Below are 16,984 nucleotides of genomic sequence, written 5' to 3' on the forward strand. Positions count from 1 at the left end.
GCACTCAGTGGTTATTAGGCTCTTCTAGCAAACCCTGCTTTCAAGCAGTCTGGCAGACTGTTTCCTTCAGGGGGTGCTTGAGGACTTAACATCTTATCCAAGACATCAGGAAAAGAATTAGCAAGCAAATTTTTATAATCAAATTTTCTAAGTGGAAAATTAACCCCGGGCAAAACATTTAGTCTGTTGGAAGAAAAACAAGCAGAATCAGATCAGCTAGCTCTTTATTTCTGCTAAGAGGATGCCCCAATGGACTCCTTTGTTATTTTGTGACTTTTTGGGCTAGCCTCTGGACAAAAAGCTGTGTTGGTCATTTTGCAAGGCCCTCTGCAACTTTGCAAGGACCTATATTCCTGCCCATTGGTGTGCGCATCTACCAACCCCAGGTAAAGATCAGAGGAGCAGAAGACAATCAGAGTGCAGTAGGAGACAGTGGGCTGAGGAACAGACAGGGGCAGGCACAGTGCTCCAGGTGTTGGAATTGTGAAGGACCCCAAGAGAGAAGTGCAGAGAACAGGCAACAGATTGGTCTGGCGGTGCCCATGTGGGTGTGAAGGTGGCTTTCCATGAAGTTAAACACATGCCCCCCCTACCTCCACTTTCTTCCATTATCTCTGGGGACTTTGCTTAACACCCAAATAAGTGCCCATGAAGCCTGTTCAAAAACAAAGATGTTCCTACACAAGACCTCTGTATCAAAATGAATTGCTGCTTGCTGGTCTGTGCTTGGTCAGAGGTGCTGGAAGAGGAGACAGGAATTCATGGCTGCTAGGTCATCACAGCAGGGGATGCTCTTTATCACAAGGGAGGGTGATATCAAGAGATGCAGGGTGAGATGGCTGAAGGATGAGGTCCATGATTTTCTGTTAATTTTTATACTCACACTTAACATTTGGAGGATTTGCTCGAAGAAGAATTTTGGCTAAAAAAAAATTGTTTCACACACAAACTTATTGTTACACACTCTCATGAAATATCCAGCTCGTTCCAATTGAGCAGAAAAAAACCATGAGTGTAAACAAGACGGAATAAACAAAGCAGAGAAATTACTTTTCCCCTGCTGTATACATATGTATGAGTATATTCTGTATTCCTCCTTCTAGACAGTCTAACTCTATCATGAACAGCAAGTTGCTGTGACGATTTATGTCAAAAGTGGCAGATTTTTTTAGCTGTAATGTTAACTTATTCATTAAATTCCTACAATCAAACATTAAAATGGATACTATTCCTCTGGGGACAAGATGGAGAGACAAACATAATAACTTTATCTGTTGCATGTAAAATATTAGTAATTGAGCAGAAAGCCTGATCCCAAATGCTTAAAAATATAAGGCTGGGGCAGCAAATGTGATTGGATTTCTTATAATCTAATCATTTTGCTCCATATGTGGCCCCCAATCTGTTTAGGATTGTTAAAATTCCTAGGTATTGTAGTTCCCTCCCCAGAGAATGCTGGGAAGAGCTACAGACAGCCTGGACCAGATGGGATGCCAGTGACTCCAGCCAGCAAAGGCAGAAAAGAGGACAGTGGTTAACTCCTCCTCTGCCAGCCACCACGGAGGAGCTCTGAACAGAAAAATTAACACAGATTGCTTTCCAGTACTGTAAAAGGCAGTTTATAGTTTAAAGCTCTTGGGAGCAAACTGCAACTGCCCATGGGTACACACAAAGCAAGAACCAATCATCACATTCTTCTGAAAGATTCTTCAGGGCTGAAAGTGGAAATTTCAGTTGCTTGCAAATTCCCCTGGGTGTGTGAAGGAAGGTGGGCTCCCAGGAGCCCTGTAAATGAAACCAGCATCTACAAGATGAAAGGCCTCTTGGTCAGATCAAAGGTGTTTTAAAAAAGTTTATGGAGTAGCACAGGATCAGAGAGCCTCCCTCCAGATGCATGAAATTCAGCAAGCCTGTGCTTGATGTAAGAGCAAGAGTCTTGGCTGCTCAGCATTCCCTGCCCTCTTCTAACTTGTCACTGCAAGGAGTTAAACCAGTACTTGAGAACCTCCACCATATAAAACACTTGGATGCTCTTTGTCCACCAGTGTGGATTAGTTCTATTTATACAAGTTTAATCCTTTGGCATATAAAAAAGCAACACTAGCTAAAAACAAAATATAGGATTACCCTATTAAAATAGTGCACTGGTTACAGACAATACCAGTTCTTTTCTTCCTGTGACTTTCAAAACTGAGATATCTAGCAACTTTTGGATAAGCTGAAAACCCTACCTTATTATTCCATACCTGTCAAAACTGTTATGCTGCTTTGATGGCTTGAAGGGAATTTTGTAGGTGTTTTCTAAGGCATTATTTAACAAGACTAAACCTAAAACCCTGAAAAGCTTAGGAGTATGGTAAAAAGAACAGGAAATGAAAATAGCAGCTCAGGACCTTCAATATGTTTTCCTCTTTAATTCATAAGGAAGCTGTAAGTGTAATACTGACTCCTGGCTGGGGATTTGAAGATTTTTCTCTTGCACTGAATTTCCACTTGTAGAGGAACAAATTCTGTCATAAAAATAAGAAATTTTCCCATTAGGCTGGATATAGTAACCTCAGAAGCAAATTCTCACATCCCATGAGATCAGAACTTTGCACAGGATATCTCCCCTACATCACCTCTATTATTTCCCACCAAACTCCTCTGACTAATTACAATCATTCTTAAAAATATGGAATTGGAAAATAGTGAGGGGTAATCACGTGTCCATAATCTTTAAATTATTGCTTACTGAAAGACCCTTCAAGGCTATCTTTAGTTTCAATAGTATCAGAAAGAGATCACTTTCAAGTGTAAAGGTGCCAGCATCTTATCCGGGAGGGGCACTGCTAAGCAAAGAACTCCTGAGGAATTTTAGTAGATACAGCAATTATCACTATATAATTTCCTGTAGAACATCTCAACATAGGCATACCATAATGGGGGCTATGGATCCAAAATGTAGATCATTGGCTTTTTATCCTACAAGACCAATATGTACTGCCAGGACAACCCCACCAGCTTCCAAAACAACCTATACCTATACTCTCACCTGGGTACATGCTACAGGAAAGTGTCCTGTATCTCCTGCCTATTAAATGCCTCTGAATAGGAACAGACTAGGGCTCTTCTTATCAGACAGTCCTTTGAGTGCTTGTGTATTGCCAGGATTTGACAAAACCTGGAAGAAAGAGAAGCAGCTGTCCTACTACTAAAACCTCAATAGGTTTTAAGTGCCAGACTTTTGCTTAGGCTTATCTTTCACAGCAAAGGAAAGTGTAACTCTTTCTGGAGCCCAGCTGTGTGTCTAAGAAGATATATTTTGAGCAATAGTACTAACCAGAAGTATGTTAACTTCTCAAGGACATACTAGCTCCAGTAGCTGTCAAGCAACGATTCTGATGATCCCTCCACTTGCAAAGGGATTTTTACAGAAATTTGTATCCCCTTTCCATAGCCATAAGGACAAGTCAAAAGTTAGATTCTTTTGCCAAGAAAAATAGATTGTAACTAGCAGCCGTGGAAAATGCAAAATGTATTTGGTTGCTATAATTCCCTCTGCAGATCTGATATGGAAGACATTCAAAAATGTCAGTCATCACAGCTACTTCCACTCAGGGCTACAAACATAGTTTATAAATGCTAGCTAGTTAAGAAGGTATTTTGCAGGCAGATAGGTAGCTGGGAGCCAGAGACTAACAATTTCAACTCAGTTGTTCATAAGATAAATGGTGTGCACTTGTTAAAGACAAAAGGAAAAAATGACTTGTCTCATAACTGAGAGATTAGATTTCTATTTCCCCATGCATTTTTAATGTGCTTACAGAGTTTCATGAAACAGAAGCCCCTGGGCAGGGCTGGGGGCGCAGGGAAGTTGTCTGTGTTTGGTAATGGCCTGGGTCCCAGCCAGGGCCTGATCCAGCTGGGCAGTGGATGGGAAGACCACGGAGTCCTGTTACCACTCTCCCATGTATTGTACTAACCAGGGGGACTAGAGCTCTCTTAGGCCTTTACACAGATGCTGTTTCCTGATGAAGGTGACCTGACCATCTCAAAGGTAAGTTGCCAGGGCAGGGGAATTGCCTCATCAGAAATACATGCAGTCCATTTTTTTTCCACCCCCTTGCCAAGTACAAAGCAGTGCTGCATGGTTATCAGAGGCAATGCTGCATGGAGTGGGGTGGGGTGGGCTGGGCCACACTGTGCAGCTCTCCAAGCATCCTTTTGAAAGGAATGTTGTGAAAGATCAGCCAAATGCTGTGGGCATGGAATGCTGCAGGACAGTGTGCTGTCAGGACTGTGGGACACTCCTCTTGCTTGCAAGATCCCCCACCTGAATACAGAAACTGGGACTGCAGTTCCAGGAAATACATACCTGAGATGTCTTTGAGAAGTTCAAGCAAGATCCCCGGTGGTCTGATTCTCTGCTCCAATTTCAACAGAGTTCCTTTGTTTTTAGCATTACTGATCTTTTAGCAGAGCTACTACATAACAAAGTATAAATCAAGTTTCTGGTGTCCAAGGTGGTCAGCTCGTGCATTTTTGAAAGGTGTTGATGGCCACCACGTTTGGGGCAATAGTAGGACTTCTTGAAGAGCCCTCCTGAAGTCACTGATTCAGCTCTGAGACACAGCAGAGCCTGCTCATTACAGACTACACTTTTCTAGTGAGAAGTCTGTTGTATCAATTTTATGCCAAATCAAGGGTTTGATTTATCCCTGTTGTAGCTCCACTGAGTTCAGTCAAGCTGTACGAGTCATGAATTTAGCTCTTAACTTTCTCCATAAAGAATACTATTTTTTTCCTTCTATACTGCTTCAGTGAACCTCTAAATCTATAAACACACATCCTGCTCCAGCAAAGCATGTAAGTACACACATGTGGGAAGTATGCGAGAAATTGTTGAGAGGTGAACTGGACTACTTCCATACTTAAACCATCTTGTCAGCCTCTTTCACCTGACATTCTTGCTCATATTAAAAAAGATACAGAGTACTCCTTCAAGCATTTGGCTTAACATAGCTGAAATGGTGGCCAATGGAAAGATTCCCATTTATTTCCCTGGAAGCTGAATTGTGCCCCAAGTAATGGCTTGTCTTGATGGCAGTCAGGAGGTTCAGGGCAGATGAGGCAGTGAGTCCATCCCTTCTCTAACATGTCTATTGAGTCCCTATTGACTGGCATGAGTGACATGTCCTCCTGAGCCCTGCCTGAACATCTTACTTAACACTTGTTAGTATCTTACAACTCTCCCTGCTTCTGCCCATGAGCTCCTCCAAATCTCAGCAAAACCACACTATAGTCCCTACACTTATGGCCAATATCTGTTCTCTTGAGGCTTGTTTTCAGTGCACATTTTTTAATGCACCTCATCTGACCTACATTTCCCTCCTCCAGGTCTGTTCTGGGAAATTACTGGACTTTGCAGGACCTTTTTCTCATGCTTCTTATCCATCAGGGGAATGGTTTGCTTTTGGCCATGTACTTTTATTTTCTTTCATTCCCATGTCTGTTACCCAGACCTTACCTGTTCTGGATTTCACACCAGAATGACAACTTGTCTGAAAGATCCCATTTGCTATTTACTCTGCTTTTGCCACTTGTCTAGCAAATGTCTTTCAATGTCCCCTCCTAGCTTGACAGTACCAATACTCTGATCATACAGTGCCTGTATCAAGGCTCCCACACAATGTCCCTTTTTAAAAGCCCAGTTGCACAGGAAAATTTTTCTGCAAATAAATTTTTAGCAAACCTTTGATAACATCATAATTATTCCTGCCATCTTCTACAGTGAGAGTAAACACACTGTCAATATTTATTTCCATTATATCAGTTGATAAACAAATTTACATTTTCATAAGGATCTGCTATGCAGAATCTGTTGAAGCCTCTTTCTACTTCTTCCTCACCTGCCCCTCTCAAACTTTTATACTTGGGAAGGCTTAAATAATATATCTTCAATTCAGGGAGACAATGGTAAAGGGTTACTGCAAATCACTCTCTTCAAAGACCGAAGAAGAGATCTTATTTTAAAATAAATAAATAAAAGGCCTAGCCTCCCTACTATACTCTGTGTTTGCCCCCGGCAAAGTGCCTGCAGGATTCTGGATCTTGCCTGTCTGAGCAGTCTTGAAGAAGCCAAGTACACACCCCCACAGGAACAAGCCCAGGGCTCCTTTCCTGACATCTCAGGACAAGAAGTGCAAGCAGCACACAGGGGATCCTGGCCATGCCCTGCTCTCCCTCAGCAGGAGCAGGCCTTTTCAGGACCATGGCTGTGCTACAACCGCTTTGCAGCCCCAACTGCAGAAGCAATTGTTTGCCATTGCTTAGAGACATTTCCTCTGCACCCTTTGCTGCCTGCTCCCTCAGCCACAATACTGTCACAACAGAAATACTCCCCCAGCCCATACACTTTTGGAGGGTTTTTTTCTTACACAGCCTCTGAAAGCCAAGAAATCTGCACAGCTCTATTCAGTAGATTCCTGACAGTCTTCAAAGGATTGCTAATTCCAGTTTGCTTAAAAAATGCATAGCACTCCCTCCCTTACAGCTTTTCTGCCTTCCCTTCTGTGAGCCAGTCAGCACCTGTTGGGCCATAAAAAAACACAGCAAAAACATGGTACACCTGAAACTATTGGAAACTTCTTCCATGCTGTGGGCAAGGAGATTGCACGATCCATGGAAGGGCCATCAAGCTACGAATGTAAAACTAGTTTTCTGGAGATCAGCGTGTGCCTGGCTGGCTTGTATTAAGGGCTAACAAGGGTTAACAGTGTTTGCTCTCTCCATCTCACCCCCTCCTCCTCACTGTGCATTTCTGTCAGAGACCTGCTCTCTGGCCAGCCACCGCTGGGATTGGGCTGCTCTAGCAGTCTGGCTGACACTCTGTGCAGGAATCAAGTCCCACTGTCTGGAGGCAGCATACTCGAATCTACTTCACAGCCCTCCAGAAGGAAGTCTAGAACTGAAAGAGCAACAATCAGGATTTTGAAGATTTCAAAACTATGCAAGTTTAAAATAGCCTTTGAAAATACTCAAGAAAATACCAAAATTCTGGGTTTGTTGTTGGTTTTGTTTTGGATTTTTTTTTCTCTTTTCTTGAAAAACTGCAAGCATTTTAGTTACTATGCCTGTTCAGGAGCCATATGGAAAAATCAGTTCTGTCCTGTTAAACTGGTTGTACAGTTTTGGTTTTCATCCATCTACAGAGATCTGAAAAGTGTATGTTTTATTTTATGCTTTTTCAGGAAAAAAAAAAAAAAAAAAGGCAAGTGGTCTGGGGATCATCTGGCCAGCAACACAATAGGTAAGCAGAGTATTTTTTTGTGTAACATTTCCAAGAGTCTGAGAGCATACTGTTTGTGTAATTGAGTTAAATCAGCCTTTAGGATGATGTTCTCTTTGGGATAAGCTGATTATAGGTTGGCTGGTCACTTGGTTTGTTTGTTTTCCTGGACAAGGAAAGCTCAGCTGCCATATCAGTGTGGTTTGCAAGATCCTGTCATTTAAGCAGCAGAAAGATTTTTTTTTTTTTTTTTTAATTCTTCTCCAAAGCACAGAGCAACTCAGATTCCACTGTCAAAGTTAAAACAAAATATTTGGAGCTATATTTTGAATCTGTAAGCTATAGTTAGACTACAAGAATAACAAAGTGGCAAAGACATGACTCAGTAGTAAGGAAAGCTCTCTTTAATGTAAGAACATTAAAACTGGAATTGATATAATAATCTTAACTATTCTTTCAACTTGTTCAGATGGTAGTTTAATCTTGCATTCACCCAGGTGCTAAATATTACAAAGAGGAAGAGAATATCCTAACTTCATTAGAATGTTAAGTAGGACATTCAGATGACCTCGTAGTGGTAATTTCAATAATCTCACTGATACTAAAGACGCACATTACTTTGGGAATCAGATGAAAAAATTTGTACATAAAAATCTACAGATGTATTCAATGATACATTTAAATGTGTATGTTTGAACCGGATTTATAGAGGAACTGGTCCTTTTCTAATGTCACTTCAATTGTAATGGACAGCAGGTTTGCTGAATTGTAGATATTTTGACTGCCTAAGATCTTCTGCACATTTGCAGGTATGATGAAGAAAGGGCTGGTCTCAGAAACAAGAAAAAATTACAAAGGATTGAGCCTTTGCCCTTTATGTTCTCTATCATCACCCAATAATCAGATTTAACCAGGATCTTTACTCCTTGCTGCTTGTAAGATGCAATAAGCTACTTTTTCCTCAAAAAAAGGGATCTTGCTCACAGAGCTCCCTCTGCTTTCCAAATCCCTCAGCTACAGCTGGCACCTGTATTAAAGGTCTATGTCCTTCCTCCTTCTCCCTTTTATGCCCCTTCCACTTTTGCACTTTCCTTTTTTCCTGAAACTGGATATGAAAGACAAAAGTTGTAAGGATAATCAATAACCTCACAAAGTGCACCGTCAAAATTTCTCTTCCTAACTGGAGTCGCCTATCTGTGTAGCTCTGTGCAATATACACAGTACAGTTTAAATTATGTCAGCATTTGCAGAGATTATTTTGGGGACTGTTTGCATACATTTCTTTCATAGATTCAAAACTGACAATAAAGCCTCCTGGCAAAAGGAAGGGCATACATGATTTTTAGAAATCTCTTAACAAAGTGATTACAATAAAGCAGTTACAGTTCCAGTAAGCACCAAACACTGAGATGGGCTGGAAGTGTAAGAGGAATGTGCAGTACAAAAAAAATCTCAGAATGATTTATCCAGCTGCCCTACAGTAATAAAGCCTTCCTCCAAATGAGATACAAAAAGAGCTTAAAATCTCCTCAGTATCAGTTTAGGGATTCTTATCCAGGATCCTCCACTTTTCAAACAGTATCTTACATTGCTCTGAATAAGTTATTCTGATCCTCTTCTCTACACATACCTACAGTCACAATGGATGAAAAAAATTAAATTATCTCTGACTAAACAGCATAAGCAGTGTTTGGGATACAGTAACCTCCTATGAGTTTGAAAGTGACAGTTCCATTACAAATAACCCTGCCTTGAAATTTATAAAATGAACACTATAAATTAGGAAAAATATTTTAAGTGAAATTCTCCAATCATTTTGTCAGCAGTGAAAGCTGTTGGGTTTTTTTTATAACTGTCTTGTGATATTGCACTTGTACTACATTGACTATATTTTTCTATAATAAAAAACTTCATAGCAGCTTCTGCCATTAAATCTTTGCAGAAAGATCCTCTGAGAAATATTTCTGTGAACTTTAAGCAATTTAGCAAAATGGAGACTGGCGCTGTTTGAATGCCTGGCTTGCTGCAATTATGATAAATACTAGGAAATGCACAGAAAGAGAGGGTCAGTGATTATTTTCTCCCTCAAGACAGCAATTTTCATTCACTTTTTTCATCTCACCTTGCAGTACTGAAGATGTCCTGGTTCTGGTTTTCTTTGCCTCTCCAACTTCTCATGGTGGTTTGCTTGTGTCATTCCATAAAAGCACCCACCACCAGTTCCCAGAGTTTCAAGACTGATCTCTTCAATTTCTACCACTCCCTGATACTTGCTGATGGTAAGGAAACTACAGTTCACCTGCTGAAGGATATACCTAAAAGGTAAGAGAAGATCAGTCATTCCTGTTCTCAGATACTTCCTTATGACACCAATAGCTGCAGGCCACCAGTACAAGCCAAGAATAACCACTGATCTACAGAGCTCTATCAGTGTCCGCTGGATTTCCAGAGAAATGCCCCATTGCTGTCAAGCTCAAGTGTCATTACATTGTCCAGAACCTGGAACAATCCTCCAAGATGAAGTCTAGATTCAGATATGCATTTCAGGCAGCTCTCTGTGTGGTGTTTGTCAGAGCAGCAGCAGAGCTGATACAGAATGGGTAGGCACCAACAGCAAATAGTTGTGTCACACAAACAGCCTGGTTTCAGAACTGCAGACACACATCAGCCATCCTACATTCACTGTAAAATACAATAATTTTACCTAGCCAAGTAACTATCCCAAAAATCAATAGAATATGTGCATAGACTTCTTATCAGAAAAACTTCTGCCAGTGTCTTGAATGCTGGAAGTGTTTTTGTTGAATGGCACTAAAGCTTGCTAAAATCAAAAGTGTTTTGCATATGGAAATTCCACAGATCCTCCTCTTCCCCAAAATATCTGCAAAGTTTTCTGCCACATCTAGTTATGTAGGTGATCTAGATGTTACAACTGGCACTGCATCTTGGGTAGCAAAGACTTTGGGGAGAGACACACTTCAAGTGGTTTAATCAGACTCTACTTTGGACACTTACCAACACGCACAGATTTTGACATACACCCAAGCAGGGTGGTCATGGAGCAAAGGGTGAGCCAGATGGTTCAGTCTCAATATTCATTGCACAGAAAGAAACTGGAACATGGCACATGTTATATAACATGACAATGATCACAAGAGCAAAGCTAGGAGCTCTACTTGTTAAAGGCAAATGGGTATGGAAATCTCAGAGAGCAGTGAATTTTGGTCTGCTCCTGTGGCATAACATTAAGATTGCAATTCAGAAGCAAAAAACCCTTCAGTTTAGATGATCAGGCAAGGACCTTACAACCCCCAGAGGCATCCAAACAGGAAACCAAGATAGGACAAGTTTGGGCTTAAAGTAAAAGACTCAAGAACATGGAACTGTTTCCAGTGAAGCTTGACTTTGGCCCAGTGGCCATATCCTGAAAGCAAGCCAGACCTCTAGGTTGGCATGATCTATCCATAACAACTAGGCTTGTCTCACCAGTGAATAAACAAAAAACCTCAAATTGTTTTCATTTAACTGCAGTGTGACTGACCCAAGACCAAACAGTTCTGTCGCTGTATATAGTCCATATATACCAAAAACAACAGAACTAAACAAAAGACCAAAGGAGGCTGGATTTACTGTAAATAAGCAGGAATCAAAACCTGAACAAGTAGACTGATGTCACTTCATACTGCTCACGCACAGCAGACTATCACGAAGGCAAGCAAGTCAGAACTGGCCTGGATGAAACTGGCATTGACATCTGATAATCCTCAGTACTGGCTAAAATTATTCTATCCACTTCATCTGACACCCAGGAAGACCTAGATGTGCAAGTACATATAAGAGTATAAGCTCTAAGAGATTTCACTAAACTTCAGTCAGGCAATCCTGGGAAAAAGCATACCAAATTCCCCAGAGTTAGCCAGCAGGTGGTTATCTGGAAGGCAGTCAGTTTAATCACATCCATCATCCAAAATAACCAGGTAAATACCGAGATAGCAGGTTAAAATTCAGTGGGAAATATATTGCCTATGGTAAGTGGATAAAGCTTCCAGCAAATATTTGTGGATTATAAAAATTCAGCATGTATTCTTCCCACAGCTGAAGATTTCAGACATTCACCATCCCCTTATGTTGATGCACCTCAAATGGGAGTGGTCATTTCTACCCACAGTGGAGTGACCCACATCAGAATGGCTAATTACAAGGGGTCTCAGGCAGACTTGAATTTCCTAACACTTCTTAATTCATCCACTGTTTTTAATCCACATTTACAGGTACTACTTTGTTTTGGAGGAAGGTAGAGCCCTTGCACCTTTCACAATAACAGTCACCCCTTGTGATGTTCCCATCGAATGGAGCATACTTGTGCACAAGGCTTCATCGAGTTTCCTCGGAAAAGCAGCACCAGGTAAAACCCTCAGTCTGCCTGAGCAGAGACAGGGAAAGCATAAGTCATTCGTAAGGAGTTGTGTTACCAAAAATTCCCCACAAACTTAAACGTCTCATGCTCCCCTCTCCTGTAAACTCCCCTGAAGAGGACCATCCTTGTCTCAATGGCTGAAACATGGAAGCCCATGGGATTTTGCCATCAACTCAAGTAAATTAAGGATTACATGCAAAAAAGTCTAAATCTAAGGTCAATATTTGGAAACAACCCTGGGTCTTCAGGGCACCTCAAACACAGATCAGCTTCATAAGCCATTTGTATCAGCCCAAAATTTCCTCTGCTGTCTCAGCCTTTTTTTCTGTGGTTTAAGCCACTTGAAGTGGTCATTCTGCTCCCCACAGTGATGTGCAGAATGGCTAAATCAGCCATTTATTTTTCTAGGAATACTATCTGCCCTTGCAGTGGGCATTATGCTGCCTTTAGCCCAAGAGGAAATTCCATTCTTTCATGATTTATTTTTTAATTACTTTTTCAAACTTAAAATCTGAAAGCTGCCATTAACAAGTTCTTACCTGTCAGGCAGGTACATCTGAGAAGTTCAAATAACATTCCTTTGAAGTAATAAATTTTCCCTCTTCAGAGGAGATAGTCAGTGGCACAAAACTAAACCAAAGAAAACTCCTTTCATATAAAGTATGAGTTTCCTTGAAGAAAAGTAACTAAAGAGACAGCCACTGGAAGAAGAAAATTGTAGGGACATCAGGCACGATGCAAGTTTTTTGCAAGTTGTGGTTTTAAAATTATATTCTTTTTGAAAACATAATTCTACAACTGCACTACTAAAATAAAAGCTACTCAAATTTTATTTTAACAAATTGCCACTAGCAAAAAGTATTTTTAGTTATAATTATTGTTTTCAGGAAGAAAGTAGGATATTCCCTGACATATGAGCAGTAACACCTATACAATGCATTTTATTTCATGTCTGTTAAAACAAAAGTCACAAGTCTGCTTTTTGCCTGCAGGTGATCATGAGACACAAGAGGTCTCAAAATCTCAGAAGGCTCCAAGCATGGTATCCACCATTTTTAACTATAAGGGAAATTCTGTAGAGACTTACATGGGTATATCTTCTCATTCTGCCCTTTACATGCTAGAGTTCTTATCCACTGAGCGAGACACACACATTACAGTGTACTTAGCAACTGACACAACATCTGGGTACCTCTATCCAGAGCTTCCAATGGATCCACGCATAGATGTTATTGGCATTGGGCATACAACAGTGACTCTGACCTGGAAACACAGTCCCGCTGTCTTGCAACACAGAGAAAACATCCAGTACTGTCTTCTAGTTAATGAAAAGCACAACTACAAGAGCTTATGCGCTGCTGAGACAGCAATCAGATCCTCTGGAATAAAACTGCCACCTACATTAGCTTTATCTCTTTCTCCATACCTTCTTGAACCACAGCAGGTGATGATACTGTCCAACAGTGAATTGAGTATCATCAACAAAGCAAGTAGTGGGGAAGTCAGGCAGATATGCATGGGTACCAAGAACACTTACACAGTGCCCCATCTCAGTCCCAGCACTCAGTATTACTTTGATGTTTTTGTTGTCAATCTCCTCACAAATGCCAGCGCTGCTTACACAGGGACATTTGCAAGAACTCTGGAAGAACCTGAACCTAAAGTGACAGAGCTGAAAGATGGGAAAGTGATTCAGGTTGTCCTGGATGGGAAAAAACAGAAATCCTACAGTCTGCAGTACCAGGCAAGGCATAAGAAAATACAGTTCACCTTTCAGTTGTGCCAGGGCCAAGTACAGGTCCACATAACAAAGAACGGTAAAATAGTGGCATCGGAAAACATCTCAGGGCTGAGGTATTTCTCACTGAAGGGAAAGCTGCTGGACATATATTTGGTGCAGCTGAGGTCTACAGAAGAGTCTAACTCTTCTGTGAAAGTACAGGTATCCCCTCATTTCCACAAGCCCTTATTCCCACTTCTTCCAGAGAGCTTAAAAATCAAGTCCTTCAGTAAGCTGAGGACCTGTAACTCTGTCACCATTGCCTGGCTAGGAACACAAGAGGAGAGCAAGTACTGTGTGTACAAGAAAAGGATTGAAGATGATCAGGTCTGGATGGAACTGCAGAGTGCAGACAGGTGCTCTGGACCTGGATCTCGGCACAAGTCGGAGAAGGTGCTGTGTAAGTATTTCTATGATATAAACCTCCAACGAGCTGTCACCACAGAGACCATCAAAGGGCTCGATGCAGGGACCCTTTACTTGTTTGATGTTTATCTCTTTGGGCCATCTGGCATCCCCGTCAGATATGACAGCAAAGTTGTGAAGACCAGAAAAAAATGTTGAAGGTTTTTAAAGAAATGTTTTGAAGTGGGAGAATGAAGACTATTATAAAAATCTATGCCAACCCATGCCATAGCCCATGCAGTTAAAAATATGCTGACTCACAAAAAATTAAAGCTGTGAGATTCTATGGAGGAAACATCTTAGTTTTCTAGATCATTATGCTTACTTTTGCATCTTCTCTCCTCTATCAGTTCCCCCCCCCAGCTGTCTCATTCAGACATAAAAAACAGACCTGTGAAATAAATCCATGCACATGGAAATAAAATTCCCACAATGGCACCCATGAGAAACAGATTGGTTACCTAAAATGCTTCTGAAATCCAATATAGAAGTGATGGCAAATACCTCTCAAGAAGCACATATTTTAAAGTCCCAGAGAGTTTTCCACTTTGTGTAACTCCATCAGCTAATGAGGAACTGAGAGACCCCACAAGTCAAGCTGCTTCTGAGAAACTGAACTTCCCCGCTGTTTGAAAAGGGATGGAGTCAAAAAGAAATTAAGGAAAGCAGTGGAACTGGTGTAAAGCTCCACACCTTGAGTAAAGCAGGTGGAAATACACCTGCTATTGCCTGTATGTTTGTTTGGCTCCCATTTCTATAAAGGGATTGTGCTTGGTTAGAAACAGACAAAATTTAGGCCAGGAACCAGCTTTTCTGGGGAGTATACAAATACACTGCTATACTGCTGCCCATTGAGGAAAAGAATCTTGCCATGGAAAGGAGGTTTTTTTTATCTCTGGTCTCTGACATCAAGCTTATGTGTATCACTGTGTGACTCCTGAGTGTAATATGCTCATTCTTTAAATCCTTAACCCAGTCTGTATCAATGAATGCGTTGCTTTAGGAAAAATTAAATGTAATTTTCGTATTAAATATCATGGAGGGAAAATATTTGTAGTAAAAATTCTGACAAACACTTTTTTTTCCTGTCTTCTTTCCTTTATTACCTTCCTTAGATGACAAGAGACAGTATAAAAAAAATTGGAAAGAACTAAAACTCTTAATAAAACCCCCCTATGCTCAATTTCAATTATCATCAGAAAATATTTTGTACACAGGCTCTTGATAGGTCTGGAATTTACATATAAAGAAATATGATAGATTCACTGATCCAGATGTTGCCAGAAAAATCTTGCCTGATGTAATTCTTCTTCCTCTACAATTACACTAAACAAAGAGATAAATTATTAATTCTATTACTGTATATTTCAGAAGTTCACTTGCAATTCAGAGTCATCAAGGTTCTACTTTAATCTAAATAATTATTACCTCCAAGCATCCTTGAAGGCACTTGCTAAGAACTAAATCAGTCCTCTGTGCATACACAGAGGATTATGCATTTCCTGCTCCAGATTTTATAGCATTGTGCACCCTGTGCAGTGCATGCTATATGTTAGCAGGCTCAGTCCCAGAAGCAGCATTCCAGCCTCTGCCAGGGATCAGCTGCATTATCTGGGCTTTGACTAGGCTTTACGTTCCTGCAGGTGCTGTTCTGGATTGAGCAGTGCCACAGGAGGAGCCATGTACTCTGTGGCCTCCTCCCCACACTCTGCAGGGCTTTTGGCTAATTACATGGGCTGGCCGCTGCACTGCCTTCTTTCTAAGGCAAGCCTGCTCTTCATATTGCTCCTTCCAAAAACAGTCTCAGCTCAAAGAGCAACAGAGGTCATCACTACTTGGAAACCTTAATGCTTTCTTCTGTCTTCTGCCTCAATTTCAGGCATTTATATTATGGATGAACCTCACTTAGATACCCTACAAACAGCTGTAGTGACAATCATAATAGAGGAGGAACAGGAAGATCTGTTTAACTGCCAATACAACATATTCTTCATCTACTGCCCTCAGCTTGTCAGAGCACTAACTCTTGTGTTTGTCCCCTGTACACAAATGCCACAAAAATGTCACTTGGAAGAGGAAGATACATTGGTACCTTCAGTGCCTCTGCTGAAGAGCATCTCTCACAACAGAACTGGTTTCAGATTTCTCAGCAAAATCTTGATTTATGGCTGTAGCCAAGAGGTCTGAGGAAGATATAGGGGAAAGTCTGGGAGAGGGCAGAGAGCAAGCTGAGCAGTCAGAGGTGGTACATAAGCAAAGGCTTGGTATATATCTGAGTTGATTGACAGTTGATCAGAATCTGGAGGAAAGGAAGTACAGGTTTGGAGGTTAGTAGATATTTTGGGCGGCTTTGCAAAAGCCAAGAGATTCTTCTCCTCCCAGTTTCACTCCACCTCCTCTGGCCATTGCCACATGCAGAGGACTGGCTGAGGCAGAGATAAGCAAGGAGCTCTGAATACCCCAACTTCCTGCTCATACAGCCCAGGCTGTGATACATGTAGAGCAGTGACTACTGCTGCTGTTGGGAGGGCTGACACTAGTCCCTTTCTCACAGGAGGAGCTGCCACCCACACACACACACACCACTCCCTCCATCAGCAAAGGCCTCTCGCACACAGGAAGAAGAACTTGGCTATAGAGAGGAACATGCTGTTCTGTCAGAACCCATTGCTTCCAATACAAGCAGATCAGGCAACCTGCCCTCCAGGTAGCAGCCCACTTTGCTTATGCGTACACAGCCAGCCATGGTCTGTAATACAGACCCCAGGAGCAGCAGGGAATATTCCTCCCCATTGATCTTTCCACTGTGATTCTGCTTGCGTGCACCAGACTGAGAACCCATTTTCAACTCCCTCACGCCCATACCTTGCTTACAGGGCAGCCTTCGGGTGCATTGTTTTTTAAGTTGGGCATCACTTTGACTGCTATCCTAGGAATGAAGTTTCAGAGGTTTATTCACAAGAAAACTGAAGGTGCTCCATTACATCATTGGTGCCCTTCCTACCCCTACCAACTGCTCATGAGCACAGCTCCCTGTCTTTAACACTCAGGAGCCCTTCTCTTTCAAAGCTATTTGGCATCTTCCTATCTTCTTTCCATCCCGTTTGACTAG

The 16,984-nt window shown here is 41.4% G+C and overlaps 1 protein-coding gene across 1 annotated transcript; it reads left to right on the plus strand.

Moving 5' to 3' along the window:
• The first annotated feature begins 9,407 nt into the window (after positions 1-9,407).
• On the plus strand, positions 9,408-14,031 carry LOC104529460 (protein NDNF). Its single transcript, XM_010173780.1, has 3 exons — positions 9,408-9,592; positions 11,542-11,675; positions 12,680-14,031. The coding sequence occupies exons 1-3, from the start codon at positions 9,408-9,410 to the stop codon at positions 14,029-14,031; spliced, it is 1,671 nt and encodes a 556-aa protein (XP_010172082.1).
• The last annotated feature ends 2,953 nt before the right edge of the window (positions 14,032-16,984 follow it).

The sequence above is a fragment of the Antrostomus carolinensis genome, unplaced genomic scaffold, assembly GCF_000700745.2.
Source record: "Antrostomus carolinensis isolate BGI_N321 unplaced genomic scaffold, ASM70074v2 scaffold13850, whole genome shotgun sequence".
NCBI lineage: Eukaryota > Metazoa > Chordata > Aves > Caprimulgiformes > Caprimulgidae > Antrostomus > Antrostomus carolinensis.

Bases quoted from the DNA above. Each gene is read 5' to 3' on its own strand.
- LOC104529460 (XM_010173780.1), top strand. From the start codon at position 9,408: ATGTCCTGGTTCTGGTTTTCTTTGCCTCTCCAACTTCTCATGGTGGTT. The intron at 9,593-11,541 runs GTAAGAGAAGAT...CCACATTTACAG, and splicing joins CTGAAGGATATACCTAAAAG to GTACTACTTTGTTTTGGAGG. The intron at 11,676-12,679 runs GTAAAACCCTCA...TTTTGCCTGCAG, and splicing joins CCTCGGAAAAGCAGCACCAG to GTGATCATGAGACACAAGAG.